Source organism: Zingiber officinale, chromosome 7B, assembly GCF_018446385.1.
Source record: "Zingiber officinale cultivar Zhangliang chromosome 7B, Zo_v1.1, whole genome shotgun sequence".
In the NCBI taxonomy this organism is placed as follows: domain Eukaryota; kingdom Viridiplantae; phylum Streptophyta; class Magnoliopsida; order Zingiberales; family Zingiberaceae; genus Zingiber; species Zingiber officinale.
Genome location: NC_055999.1, coordinates 2,857,104 through 2,876,730, shown reverse-complemented (window position 1 = coordinate 2,876,730; position 19,627 = coordinate 2,857,104). Strand labels below are relative to the sequence as shown.

Genomic DNA, 19,627 nt, shown 5'->3' with positions numbered 1-19,627 from the left:
CTTTTCGCGTGCCAAACTCCCTGCTTGGACTTTTCCAGTGCCAAGTCTCCATACTTGGACTTTTCGCGTGCCAAGCTCCCTGCTTGGACTTTTCCAGTGCCAAGTCTCCATACTTGGACTTTTCAGGTCAACCAGGTCAACCTTGACCTAGGGTTGCACCAATAATCTCCCAACCATCTATTCTTGTCTCACATCAAGAATAGAACTCTCTCACGAGTGTCAAACATCAACATGCAACTCAACTAGGTCAACCTTGACCTAAGGTTGCACCGACAATCTTCCCAAGTCAAACATCAAAATACAACTCGAGTCAAGTCACCTCGAGTCGGGTCAACCAGGTCAACCTTGACCTAAGGTTGCACCAACACCTAGAACCCTCCCTCTTCGGCTATGAGTCCAAGGAACCGAGGTAAGTCGCTCCTCACCTGCGGTAAGATAGTTTCGAGCCTTTGATTTAGAGTATCTCTTGTTTGTGAATGTGCCGTGAGGAATTTCGGATTTCCAGGAGTTTGGTTTCGTTTTGTTTCCGAATTTTGTTATGGAGAATGGATTATAAAGGGTAGGTACACGATTTGAGTTCTTTAGATTTCGGAATATGCTGTATTGATATTGTAGTAGTTAGATATGGCTTTCTTTTGGGCTTCGGATCATGCTATGTAGAATTGGGTTGCTGGAGGCTTGAGTCTAGCTTCGGGATTTACCTTCTTCTTTGTATTTCTGCTATAGCATACAAGCTTTGAATAAGTTTCATATAGTTTTTAAACTTCAGTAGGCTTTAGCTTGGAATGGCTATGTGTAGCATTTTGGGTTTCAATTGTGGCCTTTGAAACTTGCTGCCGGGTGCCTCAAATGGGCAAGAAATTGGAATGTTGCAGCCATTGTAGTTAGCATCCCAAATTAGGATTTTGTTGTGGTTACCCTGATTGGCGCATTCGGCTCATGTTGAGCTTTGCAGGTTTTGTTTTATGATGCAATGAGTTTGAACAAGCTTTATATAGGTTTCAAGCTTTAGCAGGTTTCAGTTTTTTTTTAATGGCTATGTCTAGCGTTTTGGTTTCCTTTAAGTTCCAGCAAGTTTTGGCTTTTGTTTGTGCTATGTATAAGATAGGAACAACCTCATTTGAAGCTTAGAACAACCCCTCTTGGAGCTTGTTGTAGTCCGGATTCTAATGCCTTTGTTTTCCTTGCTTCGGTTTTTGTACAGCGTTAGGATGGTTTGAGATGTAAGAGTAGTAAGTGTTTGTTGTTGTTTTGCTTCCGGATTTCCTTCCTGTACAGCATTAGGATGGCCTGGAATTAATGAGTAGTTTAAGAAATCCTTCTGCATACATTATGCTTTGGTTCCTTGTAGGTTCTAGCATATCATTTTATTCATGTATAAACTTTAGATAGCAGAAATTAGTTTGTAGTAGTGCAGATTTTTCAATAGGTAGTAGAGCAGATTTTGTTATGTAGCATGCAGATTTTTGTTAGTTATAGTATGCAAAATTATTTGTTTAAGTATTCACTCTTAGTATGTTCAAGTGTAAATTTCAGTTTATCTAAGCATTTCAAAGTTAGAATTTGTAAGAGACATTGTTTTAGAGGTATTAACAAGTATAAGAAAGATAAAGAAAAGAAAGAAAAAGACCAAGGCCTTAAGTAGATCCCAAAGTCAAGACTTTAGGGATTTTGGCACACAAGGTGCTTATTAAAATGTCGAGGTATTATATATTAGAAGTATTAAAAGATAACAAGTATTTTACTTTTATCAGTGGCATTGTACTGGACTCTCAGTTGTCCTTGGGTTGGGCTCCCATAGTCGTCCCTATGTTTAGATAACCTAGTATGCAGGACTCTCAGTTGTCCTTGGGCTGGACTCCCATAGTCGTCCCTAGGTTTAGATAACCTAGTAAATCCTACTAGATTCGAGACCAGCTATCTCGGGTCTAGTTAGGGATGCGCGCATAGCAAGTACAGTTGTCGGGCCCAAGAAGAAAGTTGATTATTATTTTGAAGTATTATAAGTATAAGTTTTTAAACAAGTAAAACGAGTTTTACATAAACATAAAGTATTAAAGATTAAGTTTAGAACAAATGAAATAAGTTTCATATAGTTCTAAAAATCAGTAAGTTTAGTTCTTTATTCTACCATGTTTATCTAGTAGATGAGTAGTTTTTCATGTTTACCTATTAGATGAGCAGCATGATTAGCTATTAGAATTACATGAGTAGATTCCTTAGCTTTTCTTTGCTATTAATTTGACATGAGCAGTTATGTTTATGCTTTACTTCCTTTTAGAGCATATAGTTTCTAGTTCTTTCTGTATAAATGTATATTCGTGTTTTTGTGAGTTAGATAGCGCTTACTAAGCAAATTTTGCTTATAGTTTGCATTTCCTCTTACTGCAGATACAGGAAAGGAAAAGATATAGAAAGGAAGACGACAAGGAGGTGTACGAAGGATGTGTGATGCTAGGACTATGGAGAGACCTGGGAAGTTTTGAGTTTTCATGTTTAGTGGATAGAAATAGTTGAGTTGTACCTTATGGTTTATGTCTTTTGAGATTGTATTTTCATTCCGCATTGTTAGTTTGGTTATTTTCCACTGTTGGAGTTTTATTCATTTGTTATTGCTAGAATAGTTTATTTTTTTAGTTGTTGTGTCTTATAAACTGCGTGGTTGTTTGATAAATGTTCCAGCCGCCTGTGGATGTATATATTATGTTATGTATTAATGATTATGGTCACCGGTACAGGGGAGACTTTGCCAAAATTTTTCGGTAGGGATTCCTCGTGGTTTTAATTATACCGGTTAAGTAGAGTTAGTAGTTAAGTAACGGTCACTCTTAGAGAGTAGTAGAGTATTAAGAAGGGTGGTCGTTACATCTTTATCGTCCTCCTCCACATCTTCTTCCACCCTTCTAATTGTTGGTGCGGTTAGCACTAACGGTCTAACTCAAGTTTTGATGAATGAGAAAATAGGTTAAGTTAGCTCCATTTGTGTTCTAAACACTTTGATCAAGTGTGCAGAAGTCCAGACAGGTCGACAGGCTGACCGGATGTCTGGCACGAAGCCCAGCTAGGTCGATGGACCAATCGGATAGCTGGCACGAAGTCCAACTAGGTCGACGGACCGACCAGATAGCTGACAAGAAGGCCAGACGGGTTGAAGAGCTGACCAGACTTTTGGCACGAAGTCCAGCTAGGTCGACAAGCTGACCGGATAGCTGGCACAAAATCTAGACGGGTCAATGGGTTGACCAGACGTCTGGCAGGTAAGTGAATGTAAGTCACTGGAGGAGAGTGACTATGAGGATGCGTTCCTGGGAAGGGAACTTAGGCGCCAATCCAACTTATAACCATTTCGGAATTCTAAGTTGAGATCTTGACTAGATTCCGGTCTCGATGAGATGGAATTTAATTAATATTTTATTTGATCATCAACTGTGCTAACACTCTATTTTGCATAATATATAATATTTTCCTCGGGCTGACGTTTTCTTGCAGGAAGGAAACTGTTGAAAAACAAGGGTCTGGGCGCCCGGAATGCAAAAATTATCCCCGACGAGCTTCGCCACGTGGAGCACCCTGGTTGGCTCAGCTACGTCACATTCAGGGCGCTCCGAAGGGATCCAGGTGCCCCGAACCTCCTATATAAGGAGGGTGAAGGCTGGAGCAAAAGTACAACAACAAGATCTTCTATCACGTGCTCTGCTGTGCTCCTGCGACACTGCGAGACTACTCTGACAAAGTGTCTTCTTTCTTTCTTCTTTTCCTTATTATTATTGTCGAAATTTCTTTTAGAAATTTCCTATAATTCAATTGTGTAACACCTTTTCGAATTGCTAGTGGATTGCCCAACGAAAGCACTCGACGAGTGCATGCCTTGGAGTAGGAGTCGACAAAGGCTCCGAATCAAGTAAAACGAATCTTGTTAGCATTGTTGTCTTTTGATTTTTTTTGTTGCGTAACTCGATAAAATTTTTTATCGCTATTCACCCCCTTTAGCGAATCCTCGATCCAACAAGTGGTATCAGAGCATGTACTGCTCTGATTTGATGCAACCACCAATCAGGCAAAGGGAGGTCTTTTTAAAGAAAAATTAGATATCGTTTGTTCTTAAAAAATAACGCCTAGATTGCTCCAACAATACGCCTTTTGTTTTTCCCTCCAAAAATATTTTTGAAAATTTTATTTTCATTTTTTCACCGTTGGTTAATATTAATAAAATATCGCATTTACCAAATTTTGAAATAATATTTTTTATTAATATTTTATTTTTTTTAATTAGTGAAATATTATATTGTTTCTCCAGCACTGCTAATCCAAGACCAAGTCTTGAGATTTTTTTTGGTTGTTTCCTTGTGTGCAAGACCAATGTCTCTTATAGAAGGATAGAGCATCCACGAACCACCTCCATATGAGATGTACGAGAGACATGAATTCAATCTGTGGAGGATGCAGATAGAACCTTTATTCTTATGAACGACCTCGATGGTGGCATGGCACTGAGAAGACCAACACGTCTCACTGACAACAGGGTAGTTCATACTCCCCTTGAGACTATTGTTAAGTATTCTCCATCAGATGGTTCTCCTTTGTCAGATCCTAACCTCTACCGTACAGTCGTGGAAAACTTGGTTTATCTCACTGTGATTCGTCCTGATATCGCGTATATTGTATATGTGGTTAGTCAGTTTGTCATGCACCAACCATAGTTCATTGAGTTGTTGTTCTTCATATTCTTCGGTATCTTCCGGAAACTCAGTTTTAGAATCTCTTATTCCCTTCTACTTCCTCGTTAGAGCTTTGCGCATACTCTGATGCTGATTGGGCGGGTGACTTTACTGATCATAAGTCAACCACCAACTTCTGTACTTTTCTTAGAGATTCTCTTATCTCTTAGAAGAGTAAGAAGTAAAATGTTACTTCCAGATCCTCCATAGAAGCTGAGTATCGTGTTATAACTACTACCACTTGTGAGATTGTTTGGCTACCTTGGTTGTTTGCAGATATGAAAATTTTTCTTCAAAAATCTATTACTCTTCATTGTGATAATCAGAATGTCATTCAGATTGCGTGTAATATAATTTTTATGAAAGAACGAAGTATATTGAAATAAATTATCATTTCATTCGTCATCATTTACAACTTGACACTATCAAACTACCTTTTGTTTTTTTTTCTCACTGCAGATAACTGAATCATAAATAGAATCATGAATTAACTGTCCGAATTTATAACCATCTTCAATGATTAAAATTAAGAATTAATCTGTCAAGAACCGTTAGTTCCGAATAGGGGTAGTCTAGCCCCTTAAAGTTAATTTGCTCCTGCGCAATGGCAAAACGGTGTTGTTTCTTTTTTTCTTTATCGTGATACCGAGGCTTAAATAGAACTCCAGGCCCAGGGTGCACTTGGTATATCCTTATTCTTTAACGAAAGACATTTTTAAAATTGTAATGCAAATAATAGTATTTATATTTTTCTCCAATCGTAACTGCATGTCATTTACAAGTTTTTGTAAAAAGATCGGATAATCAACTTTTCAAATTCGGTAAATATCTTTGTCAAATTGCATGGGTGCCTCACATCTTATAGTTTTCCGTATATTTTAACAATTAATACAAAAGCTAATTTACAAATTAGCTTCTACGGAATACCTATAGAAGATTTATCTCCAACATAATTCATCTTTCTTTTTAACCCATAGGTTAATTAACAAAACTAAATTTGTTTGTGTGGTATTTTTGCACAAATTAATGAGATCAAAATTCAAAATCACGTATAGTAAAGGGTCTATAGACCTCTTATTGTTAATTTCATATCTAGGTTGAAAAAGTAAGAAGTGAGAAAACTCAATTTCACTTTTTCTTTTTCGAAGAGAAATTTAAAATTTTGATCATCTTAGATATTCTATCTATAAATTTAAACAATCTCAAGTACTTATAATTTGATCTCTAATTATGATGAATTTATAAAAAAAATTCTTTTAAATAGGGCGCGTAATTAAAGGATGCTAGATTTCTTAGTCACCCATTACAAGCACTTCCTTATTTATCCTGATAATCGATGTAAAAATTTCGTAGGATCAAATCGATCTCCTCAGAGATAGTCAGGCTAACTGATTTTATCAAAAAAAAATATCTATCTATAAATACAAGTCACTTAATTATTTGGATTAGGAAAGACAACTTGATTTGCAAGCCTTGATCGGATTGGGAAAGAAAGCTGAAAACCAAAGTTCACTTTGAAAGCTGATTTGTGATTTGCAGTGGCTTAGTTTGGCCCAAAGTGAATTGGGGAAATGCTCTAGGGCCACGGGTAACCTATGAGATGTAACCATCAGTTTGATGTATCCTTTTCCAATGAATCACAAATGAAAGAAGTTATCATCTAAAATGGCATCTCCTCTCTGAGCGTGGAACCAATATTATTGTCCATTCGGATGAATTTAGTGGTTAGTGCATAAGGTGTTATCACAATGAGGTCTAGGGTTCGAATCTCGATAAAATCGAAATAAATACCTCCCTTATGTGTTAGTCATTATTCCAAAGGTTAGTAGTCGTCCATGATTTACCTTCTCCGTGTTGATCTTAGGATGAATTGACGGGAGCATTGTGACCGAGCGTATTTACCTTTTGTTACGGTGGAACCAATATTATTAATTCATTGCCCATGTTCAACGTTGCTTTAGCTTTGTTGGGAGATTGGCAGATCATTTTGTTGTTGGATAAGTCGCTGGGTGATAACTTAAACTCGGATCTTTATGGACGTCAGTGCAGTGCCTTTTGGGTGATACCATGCTGTGGCTTCCAAACGAAGCAAGAGAACAAGGAAGACTAATTTACCTGAAACTGCTGTCCATTTGTTTTCCCACCATAAACCAAGTAGATCGCAGAATGAGATGCTTCATTCTCTTTGAAAATATCAAGAACTTAAAGATATAGTAATGTTAAAGATAATTAACTATTTAGCAACGTTTTGCAATAGCTAAGCAATCTAAACTTGTGGTTTGTAAAATGCAGAGAAGAAATAGTTTAGGCAGAACAACTAGCATATTCAGAGTAGTAGTAGATGCAGTGCATGTAGGGAATATCAAATAGTTGCTCTGATCCAAACAAAGGAACATTCTCAAAGGGTGTAGAGAGCATTTTAGAATGCTGAAAGAATATGGGCTCTAAAATGCTTCATAAATGACAACAATCTCAACTTTATCATTGATACGGTGCATGATGATAGGGTCTATTGTAAGAAGTCAAAGGGACGTAGTGTTCAGAAGTCAAGGAGACGTGACAGTCAGAAATGATGTGACAGTCAGAAATGAAGGAGATGTGACGGTCAATATACGGAGGGGGACCATCCGGGGTCATCCGGCGTATAAAGGCAGAGCGGAGTCTACTGGTCGGGAAACCAAGTCTGTGGCAAAAAGCGTGCTCAGGATCAAGCCCGACCTGGCTTTACCGATCGGGTGTTCTCAAACTAGCTTATGCAAGCAGACTTGTCATTCTCGGTCAGGGTCTGAATCATAAAGGCCGGCAGAGAGAGACTCTGGGCGCGCCCTTCCGTTTATCCAGTCTGTTTATCAGCACTTAGCAAATCGACCCGGGCTATTTCGATTGCACTCGGACTTGATAGAAGGCACTACGCGACAACAGGTCAGAGAATCGTAACAACTTGTCAGAGAATATCTGCTGCATGTCAGGGAATATTCCAGCGGTTGGGGGCATCCACAAATAGAACCTTCCTCCAGTCTATAGGAGAAGGTCACGTGTCCTCCACCACTCGACAAGTCCTGACATCCGACACCCTTTGATAGGGGTCAGTCTCTGGAAGGTATGCATTGTCATATAAAAAGGGGTGTCCTCTCCCTTACGTAGGTACGCCCACTCGCACACTTGTCTACTTTTCTTCTTCCTTCGTACACTGTTCTTCTGGGAAAAAAATATCTGACTTGAGCGTCGAAGGGTCTGCTCCGGGGACTTTTCCCATGGTTCTTGGTCTCTAACGCTTCGTGTGCTTGTATGAGTGTGTGCAGAGTTCTGGTACCATCGGCTCAGACCCGGTAGTCTTTCAGGACCTCGTGAGGGTCTGTTCGTCGAAACTCGCACGACCGCAACATCACAGTATCTCCTCCGTCAACACCTGCAACACCTCATCCGGTCTTCATCCGATTTAGATTCCGGACAGGATCAATTTGATGTCGTTTGTGGGCCCTCCAGAGATTATGCCAATCTCCCGAATTTTTGTGTTGCCTCGATTTTCTTCTTCCTTGGCTTCCCCAGGCCCCTGGTCGCGACCGGGCTGCTGATTCCCTTGTCTAGCAAGATCAGGTTGAGGCCTGCCAGGTTGACCTGCCCCGACCGTGACCTGTTGGTGGGTCAGTATCCTTTGTTGAGTCCTGGGCACGATTTCTGGCGGAGGTAGGTCCAGCTCAGCGGCACGCCTAGAGTCTCGGGCGAACTGAAGGCAGCCACTGGTGGCATGGGTGTGGGAGCGATGGTAAGTGCAGTAGCGCGGTCCCCATGACCCAGGCCTTAGGGCTTGAACAACTGCCACCCGTGGAACCGGTCGGGTATCCAGACCGGGACCGAAGGGTGGTCGGGCATCCCGAGTACGCAGAAGAGGTTGGGCTGGCGGTTGAGGTGACCTCTTTTCTGGTTTGTTGGTGGAAGTAGGCACCTTGTCTGCTTTTCTTCGAGTAGCCTGAGTCTCTTCCACATTGATATAGCTGGCGACCTCCCCCAGCATCTCGTCGAAGTTCGTTACGAGATCCCGAATGAGGTCCCGGAAGAACTCCCCCTCTATTAATTCATGAGAGAAGACGCTCATCAGTATTTCAGAGGTGGCCGATGGAACGTCTTGAGCCACCTGATTGAAGCGCTTGATATAACTTCGCAAGGGCTCAGCTGGCTCTTGCTTAAGAGTGAAGAGGCAATGGTCAGTTTTATGGTTCTTCCTGCTGTTGGCGAAATGGCGCAGGAAGACAGTTTTGAAATTGTGGAAACAAGTGATGCACCCGTTCGGCAACCCGTCAAACCATTTTTGTGTCGAGTCGGATAAAGTATTCAAGAACACTCGGCGTTTGATGACATCACTATACTGATGCAACAGGGTGGCGTTCCTAAACTTACGGAGATGATCCTCCGGGTCGTGACTACCATCATATTCTCCAATAGCAGGAGGCCTGTATCCCTTGGGCAACTTTTCCCCGAGCACCCTTGTAGAAAATGGCACTTGCTCCTCAGGATCCATTCTGAGCTCCTCCTTAAGGATATAGCTTTACCCTTCTTAGAATCCCTGGGCGGGGAGCTTTTTGCCTCAGAGGCCTGCGGTTGCCCTTTCTTATTATAGCCGCCCAGGACCTTGTGATGGTAATCGAGGCCTGACTCTCGATAGAAGGCCGAGGGGAATTCCACGGACTATTTTCTCTTGGACCCTCTGTCAGAAGCATGAGCCAGCTCTTTAAAAATTGCCTGCATCTTGTATGGTCGGGAAGCTGTGGTCTGTTTCTCGAAGGTCGCCCGCCTCTTGGGTTCCTTGTACAACTCGTATTCTCTTGCCGTCATAGTTACATTGATTCTGCCGGTGTCCTCCATCTTTACGCTCCAAAACATGTGAAGAAAGTTCCCACAGATGGCGCCAAATTGATCTTGTCCGGAATCTGAATTGGAAGAAGACCGGATGAGGTGTCGCTGGTGTTGACGGAGGAAAGACTGTGTGCGGGTTTCGGCGAACAGACTCTCACGTGGCCCTGAAGGACTACCGGGTCTGAGCCGGTGGTACCAGAACTCTACACACACTCAGATAAGCACACGGAGCATTAGAGACCAAGAACAAGGGAAAAAGTCTCCGGAGTAGACCCTCCGTTGCTCAAGTTAGGTACTTTTTCCCTAGAAGAACAGTGTACGAAGGAAGAAGAAAAGTAAACAAGTGTATGAGTGGGCGTACCTACGCAAGGGAGAGGACACCCCTTTTTATATGGCAGTGCATACCTTCCAGAGACTGACCTCTATCAAAGGATGTCGGGTGTCAGGACTTGTTGAGTGGTGGAGGACACGTGATCTTCTCCTATAGACTGGAGGAAGGTTCTATTTGTGGATGCCCCCAACTGCTGGAATATTCCCTGACATGCAGCAGATATTCTCTGACAAGTTGTTACGATTCTCTGACCTGTTGTCGCGTAGCGCCTTCTATCCTGTCCGAGTGCAATCGAAATAACCCGGGTCGATTTGCTAAGTGCTGATAAACAGACTGGATAAACGGAAGGACGCGCCCAGAGTCTCTCTCTGCCGGCCTTTATGATTCAGACCCTGACCGAGAATGACAAGTCTGCTTGCATAAGCTAGTTTGAGAACACCTGATCGGTAAAGCCAGGTCGGGCTTGATCCTGAGCATGCTTTTTGCCACAAACTTGGTTTCCTAACCAGTAGACTCCGCTCTGGCTTTATACGTCGGATGACCCTGGATGGTCCCCCTCCGTATATTGATTGACACATCTCCTTGACTTCTCACTGCCACATCCCCTTGACTTCTAACTGTCACGTCTCCTTAATTTCTGACTGCCACGTCCCCTTGACTTCTGACGACCAGACTCTACCATCATGCACCGTATCAATCATCTCTCGAATTTGGATGAACTTTAGCGATTCTTATCATTTAGAGGTTGAATAACCAGATCTTATGGACTCATTATCACACCAACATTAGGAAAATTCTTGGTCCTAGTTGCAGTGAATGTATCAACTAATGCAATTCTCATCCTCTTGCACATCCATATACATCTTCAGGGAGATGTCTATATATTCAACGTGATGATATAGCTTGTGACATCAAAAATAAACAAAAATGGCTTTCACTAGAGCTCCTACATCACTTCCTTCACTCAACTATGCCTTCCAAGGAAACAAATATCCAAGTATGGCTCATCTTAACTGCAGCACAAAGGTAACAGGTATATGACTTCAGCATGCTTTATAGAAGCCCAACTCTATTTATTTAGTTAAGGAGTTGTAGTTGGATTAAACAAGTTTATTTCAATCAAGCTTGATCAGATCTAACGACGAGACTCTAAGATATAATTCTTTAGATTTCTAATCAAATTAATTATGAAGTCCAGATTTGACGTTCAAGCTACCTTGCTTCAAAGCACCAAATCCAATAAGGTATTTGGATCGGTTACCGAACATAGACCACAGGAACAAGAGAAGTGCCAACCTTGCAAACCTGAGCACGACAGAGACCTTAACTGTTGAATTGTTGGATGCCTGGGAAGACGATTATGATGGAGTTATCATCAACTCACAGTGTTTGCCAAATAGTTCGAATGCATTTTCATCCGTCCTTCAATCTTCAGTTTCTCACTGGAAACTAATGGTTGGAATTTTGTTATCTTACATTGCTCAAAATGATGCTTGGCTTTCACTACGTATCATTCACTGTATCTGATGCAGGGAAAGAAAGGGATTTGGCTCAAGATACTGGAAGAACAGGCGGAACTTGTGCCAATTGCTCTAAAGGTGGGTCTTCTTATTCCTACTAGAAATGTTCAGAAAGACAATAAAGATTTCGGTTAATTAATAATGATTACTATTTAATATTTCTCCACTATTAATTTGCCAGGAGGGATTTAGTTATCATCATGCTGATCCAGGATATGTAATGTTAACCTACTGGATTCCTGACAAACCTTGCATGCTTCCTGGCACAGCAACTCATCAAATTGGAGTAGGAGGATTTGTTATCAACGATAACAAAGAGGTTATTCTTGAAAACTTTGAATACCAATAAAAGTTCTTCTGTGTTATTTGTTTTGTTTTTTTTTAAATACAAATTCAGCATTATCTTCACAAGTTAATTCTCCAATTCAGGTGTTAGTTGTGAAGGAAAAGAAATGCCCTTCAAGGTGCTATGGGATATGGAAGTTACCAACTGGGTTCGTCAACAAGGTATTCTAATTTCCAAGTTCTGCCAAACATACCAGTGCAATTTCTTAAATGAGCAGTGCTAAACGAAATTTTTTACTCAAATTTTTCAGTCGGAAGAAATATTTTCTGGAGCTGTAAGAGAAGTCAAAGAAGAGACAGGGGTGAGGGGATTCGTGTGATCTTGCAAGCAGTTCGTCTAGTTTCTAACTCTATGTTTTTTATTTTTCAGATCGATACTACCTTTGTAGAACTACTTGCGTTCAGGTATACCTATCTCATTATAAAAGTTCTCTGGACCTTGAATCTCTGTCATGAAAATCTGTTTTCTTGTTTTTTATATGCTACCAGGCATGCTCACTATGTGACTTTTGAGAAATCCGACTTGTTTTTTATATGCATGCTCAAACCAGCATCATCTGAAATCACCATCGACGAGTCTGAGATCGCAGCAGCCAAGGTATAGATTTACATTTTCTACAAAAATATTCTAACCTTTAGAAATGAATGGATGATAACTTTTGTCACAGTGGATGCCTCTTGATGAATTTTTGGCTCAGCCATTCCATCAGGAGGACAGGATGCTGAAGAACATTATGGATATCTGTGTCTCAGCCTGTGAAAGCAAGTACCGTGGATTCACTGCTTCACAGATCATGTCGAAGCTCGATGATAGGTTGTCCTATCTTTACTGTCGAGATTTGACTGCACTGAAGAAAGGAGAGTGATGGAGTATTTGCTAATTAATGGCGTTGATGTCATTGTAATTTAAGATTTATCGAAGAAATGCATGAACCAGGCATCGAGAATGGCCGTCCATGGTTGACAATGTCAATAAAGATGCATTAGATGGCATGGCCCTTCAGTCATAAGAAACATTTGGTCAAACATGCAATCCATGAAAGAGAAGTCAACATATCTTTCTTTGCCTTAACTTCTTTCTACCTGATTGATTATGCTAATTACGAAAGTCAAATTAGGCGACATACTCGTGGTTTTGATTTTCTTAATCCGCATGCGAATACCAAATTAACGAAACGGTTTGTTCTTCCAACAATATTGTTTTTATTTTTTAGCTTTTTATTCTCTTTTTGACTTGCCGCCTTCTTGTTCTGGGCCACACGTCTAAAGTACTCCACTTTCTCGATGCCTTTGTTAATTAACTAGCGCTTTCATTGGCTGTATGCATTTTTATATTAATTAATTAAGATAAAGAAATCAGGGAAAACTTTTTAAAAGATAAGTAAAGCTTGATAATGACTTCCACTAATTTAAATTTTTTCATTGAGGTATTAATTAATGTTAGCTTTTTTATAAGCCTTGCAAGATATCGCATATATATATATTTGATAAAGATGTGATTTGATTGATGAAAGAGTAATTCAATTGTTAGGGAATTCACTGCTCGATCCTTTATGATTAGAATCACAAATTCACAATTGCTTTCCTGAACTTATGTTTTACTTTAGTGGCTACCAAATCTTTTTAAAAAACATGGATGGCATAAGTTATCACGATAAGGACAGTGCTCTATCTATAACTACAATTTGCAATCTTGAAAACGTCTATTTATTTAATATATAAATTCATCTTTGCACCTATCAGATTGAAAGAATATATAAATCATAAATGATAAATTACTGGATAAATTACAATCTCTCTTTTTTTCTGTCAAATGCAAGACAAGAGAAGGAAGAATGGTGATAATTGTTCTTATTGTATTTTAATACTGATCTGATTAATTTACTTTGATCCATTTTTATAAGATACCTTGAGTGTATTTTTTTGTTATCACCCCCTCATTGATTTACTATTTCAATCCAATTAAAGCAGTAGGGGGTTTCTTTATAAAAACGACAAATCACCTGTACCAAAGTGGGAGTGGATTAGGGATGGTAATTTTCCCGGCGGGTTCGGGGTCGCGGGGAAAATCTAAATTGGGGATGAGGATTCTTGATTTTTTTGTTGATGGAGTGGGTTCGGGGTGGGTATGGAAATACTATTCTCATCCCCGAACCCGCTCCAAATATTATTATTATTATTAAAAAATTTAAAAATATTAATAATAATATTATTATTAATATTTGATCCTATCGAGAATCTGAGAAGATAGAACTATCGGTGTGACGTGATATAAATGTTGACCGCATCCCCATGACCCGGAGTGGAGCGAGGTGATGAGATGTTTTCTATATTGACCAAATCCAGTCAATGCTACCTGCAGCCAGTGACCGGGTTACCCCGGTCCTTGGTACCCCGATGCTCGAGGCGAATTCCACGAATATATAAGCAATCGAATAATAGTAGAATACTGAAATAAACACGAGATGAGTACGGTGACGTACCCTGGCCCCGGGGGCACTCTCGAATGGATCGGTGAGCTGGTCGCAATGTTGATCGAGTCATCATGATCCAGAAGGGTAAAGGAATGTGAGTCAGTTGAGGAACCGGATCTGGGGGTGACGACACGGAATCAAGTGCGGCATGGATCAAAGAGGCAGCACATAAGCCGAAATATGACAACGGCAATCAGGCCGGAATACCACAACGGCTCGCAGGCCGGACCACGGCACGCAAGCCGGATAATACCAGTAACTCACAATCACAATAGTGGTGCCAAAAGCGAAACACAGCAGCTTTATGGTCAGCACACAACAATGGTCAGATCTGCGCCGAAAACGGTGGAGACAGCGGTTGTAGGGACGCCGGAGTCGGCTGTAGTGGCGTCGGAGTCGGCTATAGGCACGTCGGAGAAGAGGAGGCAGTGCTTGGGCTGCTGGCACATCGAGGGATAGGGAGAGGTGGCGTGGTTACATCGGAGTGGAGAGGGAGCTGCGGCGCACGACGCGCGGCGCTTGTTGACGAGAGGAGAAAGAGAGGTTGACCAGAGATGGTCGGCGCCATAGACGATGAGGAGGAGTAGTGGCGAGGGCAAGGTCAGCATGGAGAAGGGGTACAACATCCGAGGTCAAAAGGAGGTGGTCTAGCCGTCTGAGGGAGGCAGGTGGTCGGACGCGAGGATACGCCGTCGGCCAGCTGTAGACAACGGAAAAAAAAGGGTGGCTGGCAGAGGCGGCCATCACTGGTAGCGACGTGAAGGCATGACCAATGGAAGAGATGTGGTGCTCACGTGCGTCGTCGGTGGCGTCCGGCTCAGGGCGAAGGCGGCGAGAGGGGCTGTCGACCTCGTCGTCGTGAGAGAGAGTAGAGGAGAAAGGGAAACAACGGTTGGCTAGCGTGCGTGAGGCAAAGGAGAGGACTGCCGACATCGGGTTTGGCCGGCATCGGAGGCGGCAAAGGGGGCGTAGGCGTCGTCATTCTCCCTTGCATTCCTCCCTTGGCGGCGGAAGAGAACCCCAAGCCCCCTCCTCTTGCTTCGTGATGAACAATATCCCTCTTAAAGCCAAAACCCTACTAATGTCAAATGACCAAAATGTCCTTCCACCTCTCATCTCTTCACCGTATCACAAGCCTCCCTTTCAAGTCTAGTCGAAAGAGGTGCAAGTCCAACTGACTAGATAGTCTGTCGCAAAGGCTGGATTGTAGGGATCTAGCGTGCTAAACATGCTTAAGCGCAATGGAAAATTAACTAGATCCTCTCTAGAAGATCCATGCGAAGGAGAAAACAATCATATAATAAGTTTTACATGAGAGGTATACCTTTGTTGCGTGCCCTTCGCAATCCCGATAACAACTTTTTATTTGGATGCAGATCTCAGCGCACTCAAGCATCCGTGCCTCTACGGTATCCACACGAACACATCCTTCATTCATCACACGAACGAAGCCTTCGGAGAAGAACCACCTTCATGGTGCTAGCCACTCATGGAGGTTCGGCCAAGAGCAAAATCGCCCAAGGAGGAAGAAGAGGGAAGACTAAGAGTCACACTTTTCATCTCTTTCTCAACTCATTATCATCTAATGAAAAATTCATTCCAAAAAACCTATTTATATTCATCCCATAAATACCAAGGGTCTTTTGTCTCTTTGCATTCCTCTTAATGGGTTAGATTATTATATTGGATTAACCATTATTCTAATAACCCAATAAGTCTAACTCATTAATCCAATGTGTCTAATTCGGATTGAACTCAATCCAATGAGTGAGTTCATTTAAATCTAACTTAATATGCAACCCAAAAAGTCTAATCATCTCATAATTGGCTCTTAGGCCTAATTACTAACATGGATCTCTCTCGAAATCAAATTCAAATCGTTGAACCCGTCATATAATGGCACGCGAGCGGTTGCTATCGTAATGGTGTCGCACGAGAAATGGTAGCGATGTCGAGTGAACGACGAAGTAACGAGCGAGGCGAGTGCTGATAGAATGATTTGCGCTTGGTGAAGTGGCGAGAAAAATGTGTCGACCGAGTGGCGAGAAATAATGCCGAGCGAATGTCAAGCAAGCTATCGGGCAAACACCAAGTGAGCGCCCGGGCAAATATCGAACGAGCGACAAGGCAGTGCCGAACGGGAGTGGATTTTGAAAACTGAGCGAGAGCATAGCCTGTGAAATCGCATGCGCACGGAAACGAAAGTCGTGAGCTGAGCAGACACAGAACCTATGAGATATTCTGGTTCAAACCCAGTGAATATACTCTTATCCGTGACCATTGGAGATAGCTCGACCCCTAACAGAGGAGATAAGATGCTCTGATATGCTCTGTGATCAGTGAAGACCGCCCGACCCCGGACGAGCGAGATAAGAGATCCGATATGCTGGCCTGTGACCAGTGAAGACCGCTCAACCCCGAACAGGGGAGATAGAAGATCTGATATGCTAGTCCATGACCAGTGAAGACCGTTCGCCCCCGAATGGGAGATATAAGAGATCTGATATGCTGGTCTGTGACCAGTGATGATCCCTCGGCCCCGAACGGGAGAGATAAGGAATCTGATATGATGGTCCGAGATCAGTGAAGACCGCTCGACCCCGAACGGGGAAGATAAAAGATCCGATATGCTGATCCATGACCAGTACTGCTCGACCCCGACCGGTCAGCACGAGAGTCTCTAACGCTGAGCCCGTGGCTCAAATACAACTCAAACCCGGTCGATCGGCACGGGAGTCTCTGACTCAAGGGTTTATAGTTGTCGCTCAACTTCTAGGGTTATAGTCGTCGATCGACTTCTAGAGTCCGTGGCTCTAATATAACTCAAACTCGGTCGATCGTCTCGGGAGTCTCTGACTCAAGGGTTTATAATCGCCGGTTGACTTCTAAGGTTTATAGTCGCCGCTCGACTTTTAGAGCTCATGGTTCAAATATAATGGGAGTCTCTGACTCAAGGGTTTATAGTCGTCACTCGACTTCTAGAGTTTATAATCGCCACTCAACTTCTAGAGCCCGTGGCTCTAATATAACTCAAATCCGGTTGACCGGCTCGGGAGTCTCTGATTAAAGGTTTTATAGTCGCCGCTTGACTTTTGGGGTTGATAGTCACCGCTCGACTTCTGGGGTTTATAGTCAACGCTCAACTTCTAGAGCCTATGACTCTAATATAACTCAAACTCGGCCGATCGGCTCGGGAGTCTCTGACTCAATGGTTTATAGTCGCCCCTCAACTTCTAGAGCTCGTGACTCTAATATAACTCAAATCCGGTCGATCGGCTCGGGAGTCTTCGACATTGAGCCCGTGAATCTAATATAATATAATATAAACCCAGTCAATCGGCATGGGAGCCTTCGACATTTAGCCCGTGACTCTAATATAATATAATATAAAATAAACCTAACCGATCGGTACAAGAGTCTTCGACATTGAGCCTGTGTCCCTAATATAATGTAAACCTGACCGATTGACATGAGAGTCTTCAATCGGGGAACAATGACAGACCCTATGATCGAAAAGGAAAATATAACGGAAAAACTTACCTGCCGACCAGCAGAGGATCTGACTCAGTTTCTCGACTCTCGAATACCTGTGGAGTGAGGAAAATATGATATGTTTGTCGAAACCCACCGAGGTCATAAGAATGGCAAAAATTTTCAACATCGTCCATCTTCGCGTTCCAAATCAGGCAAAGTTCCCACAGACAACGCTAATATGATCCTGTCGAGAATATGAGAAGATGAAAGTACCGGCGCGACATGGTTGGAATGTTGACCGCATCTTCATGACCCGGAGTGGAGCGAGGTGGTGACTGTCTTCTATGTTGATCAAGTCTAGTCAATGCTACCTGCAACTAATGACCGAGTTGCTCCGCTCCGTGGTATCCCGATGCTCAAGGCGAATCTCACGAATATATAAGCATCCGAATAATAGTAGAACATTGAAATAAACACAGGATGAGTACGGTGACGTACCCTGGCTCCGGGGGGCGCCCTCGGATGGATCGGTGAGCTGGTCGCGATGCTGATCAAGTCGTCGTGATTCAGAAGGGTAGAGAAATGTGAGTCAGCTGAGGAGCCAGATCTGGGGGTGACGACATGGAATCAGGTGTAGTATGGATCAAAAAGGCGGCACGTAAGCGGAAATATGACAACGACACCCAGGTCGGAATACCACAATGACTCGCAGGCCAGACCACAACACGCAGGCCTGATAATACCAGTAACTCACAATCACAATAGTGGTGCAAAGAGTGAAACACAACGGCTTGATGGCTGGCACACAACAATGGTCAGATCTACGCTGAAAATGGTGGAGACAACGGCTGTAGAGACGTCAGAGTCGACTGTAGGGACGTCGGAGTTGTCTATAGGGACGTCGGAGAAGAGGAGGTAGCGCTTGGGCTACTGCCACGTCGAGGGATAGGGAGAGGCGGCGCGGTGGCGTTGAAGTGGAGAGGGAGCGGTAGATGATGAGGAGGAGCAGTGTCGAGGGCAAGGTCGGCGTGGAGAAGGGGTCAGCGTCTGAGGTCGAAAGGAGGTGGTCTAGCCGTCCGAGGGAGGTTGGTGGCCGAACGCAAGGATGCGTCGTCAGCCGACTGTAGACGACGGAAAAAAGGGGTGGCTGGCAGAGGCGCCCATCGCTGGTGGCGACGTGAAGGCATGGGCAGTGGAAGAGATGTGGTGCTCACGTGCGTCGTCGATGGCGTCTGGCTCAGGGCGAAGGCAGTGAGAGGGGATGTCGACCTCTTCATCGTGAGAGAGAGTAGAGGAGAAAGGGAAACAGCGGTTGGCCGACGTGCGTGAGGCAAAGGAGAGGACTGCCGACATCGGGGCTGGCCGGCATCAGAGGCGGCAAAGGAGGCATCGACGTCGTCATTCTCCCCTGCATTCCTCCCCTAGCGGCGGAAGAAAACCCCAAGCCCCTTCTCTCTCTTCGTGATGAACAGTATCTCTCTTAAAGTCAAAATCCTACTAATGTCAAATGATCAAAATATCTTTTCATCTCTTCATCGTATCAATATTGATATTAATATTAATATTATCATTAATAATAATGATAAAATAATAATAATAATAATAATAATAATATAAATTAAATTTAAAAATAGGATGGAGATGAGGATTTAATTTTATGGGTTGAGGTTCGAGAATCCTTAAATTCAAAAAACTAAATGAGAATGAGGTAGAGATGGGGGTAGGCCCATTCCCATCTCGTCCCGTTGCCATTAGAGTGGATCTCATGCAATGAAATTAAACGTGCGTGAGCTAAAAAGTAACGCATAAATTTTTTTCTAAAAATAAGAAGAATAAAACGTGGCCAGTCCTTTAATTTGTATGGTGGGTCCCACACTTGTTGCCCTTCCACATGATCTAGAAATGGAAGCG

The 19,627-nt window shown here is 42.6% G+C and overlaps 2 protein-coding genes across 3 annotated transcripts; one reads left to right on the top strand and one right to left on the bottom strand.

Moving 5' to 3' along the window:
* Positions 1-8,157: 8,157 nt before the first annotated feature.
* LOC122007402 lies at positions 8,158-9,237 on the bottom strand. The gene has a single exon (XM_042563270.1). It carries the CDS (start codon positions 9,235-9,237, stop codon positions 8,158-8,160), a length of 1,080 nt encoding a protein of 359 aa, XP_042419204.1.
* Positions 9,238-10,831: 1,594 nt separating this feature from the next.
* Positions 10,832-12,815, top strand: LOC122003489 (nudix hydrolase 8-like). 2 transcript variants are annotated; one of them, XM_042558598.1, is made up of 9 exons: positions 10,832-10,936; positions 11,102-11,358; positions 11,436-11,501; positions 11,605-11,742; positions 11,853-11,930; positions 12,020-12,070; positions 12,139-12,173; positions 12,258-12,366; positions 12,467-12,815. In XM_042558598.1, exons 1-9 carry the CDS (start codon positions 10,903-10,905, stop codon positions 12,632-12,634), a joined length of 936 nt encoding a protein of 311 aa, XP_042414532.1. In that variant the 5' UTR covers positions 10,832-10,902; the 3' UTR covers positions 12,635-12,815. The 2 variants fall into 2 exon arrangements, with proteins under 2 accessions (XP_042414532.1, XP_042414531.1); XM_042558597.1 differs by having other exon boundaries at positions 12,437-12,815.
* Positions 12,816-19,627: the final 6,812 nt, after the last annotated feature.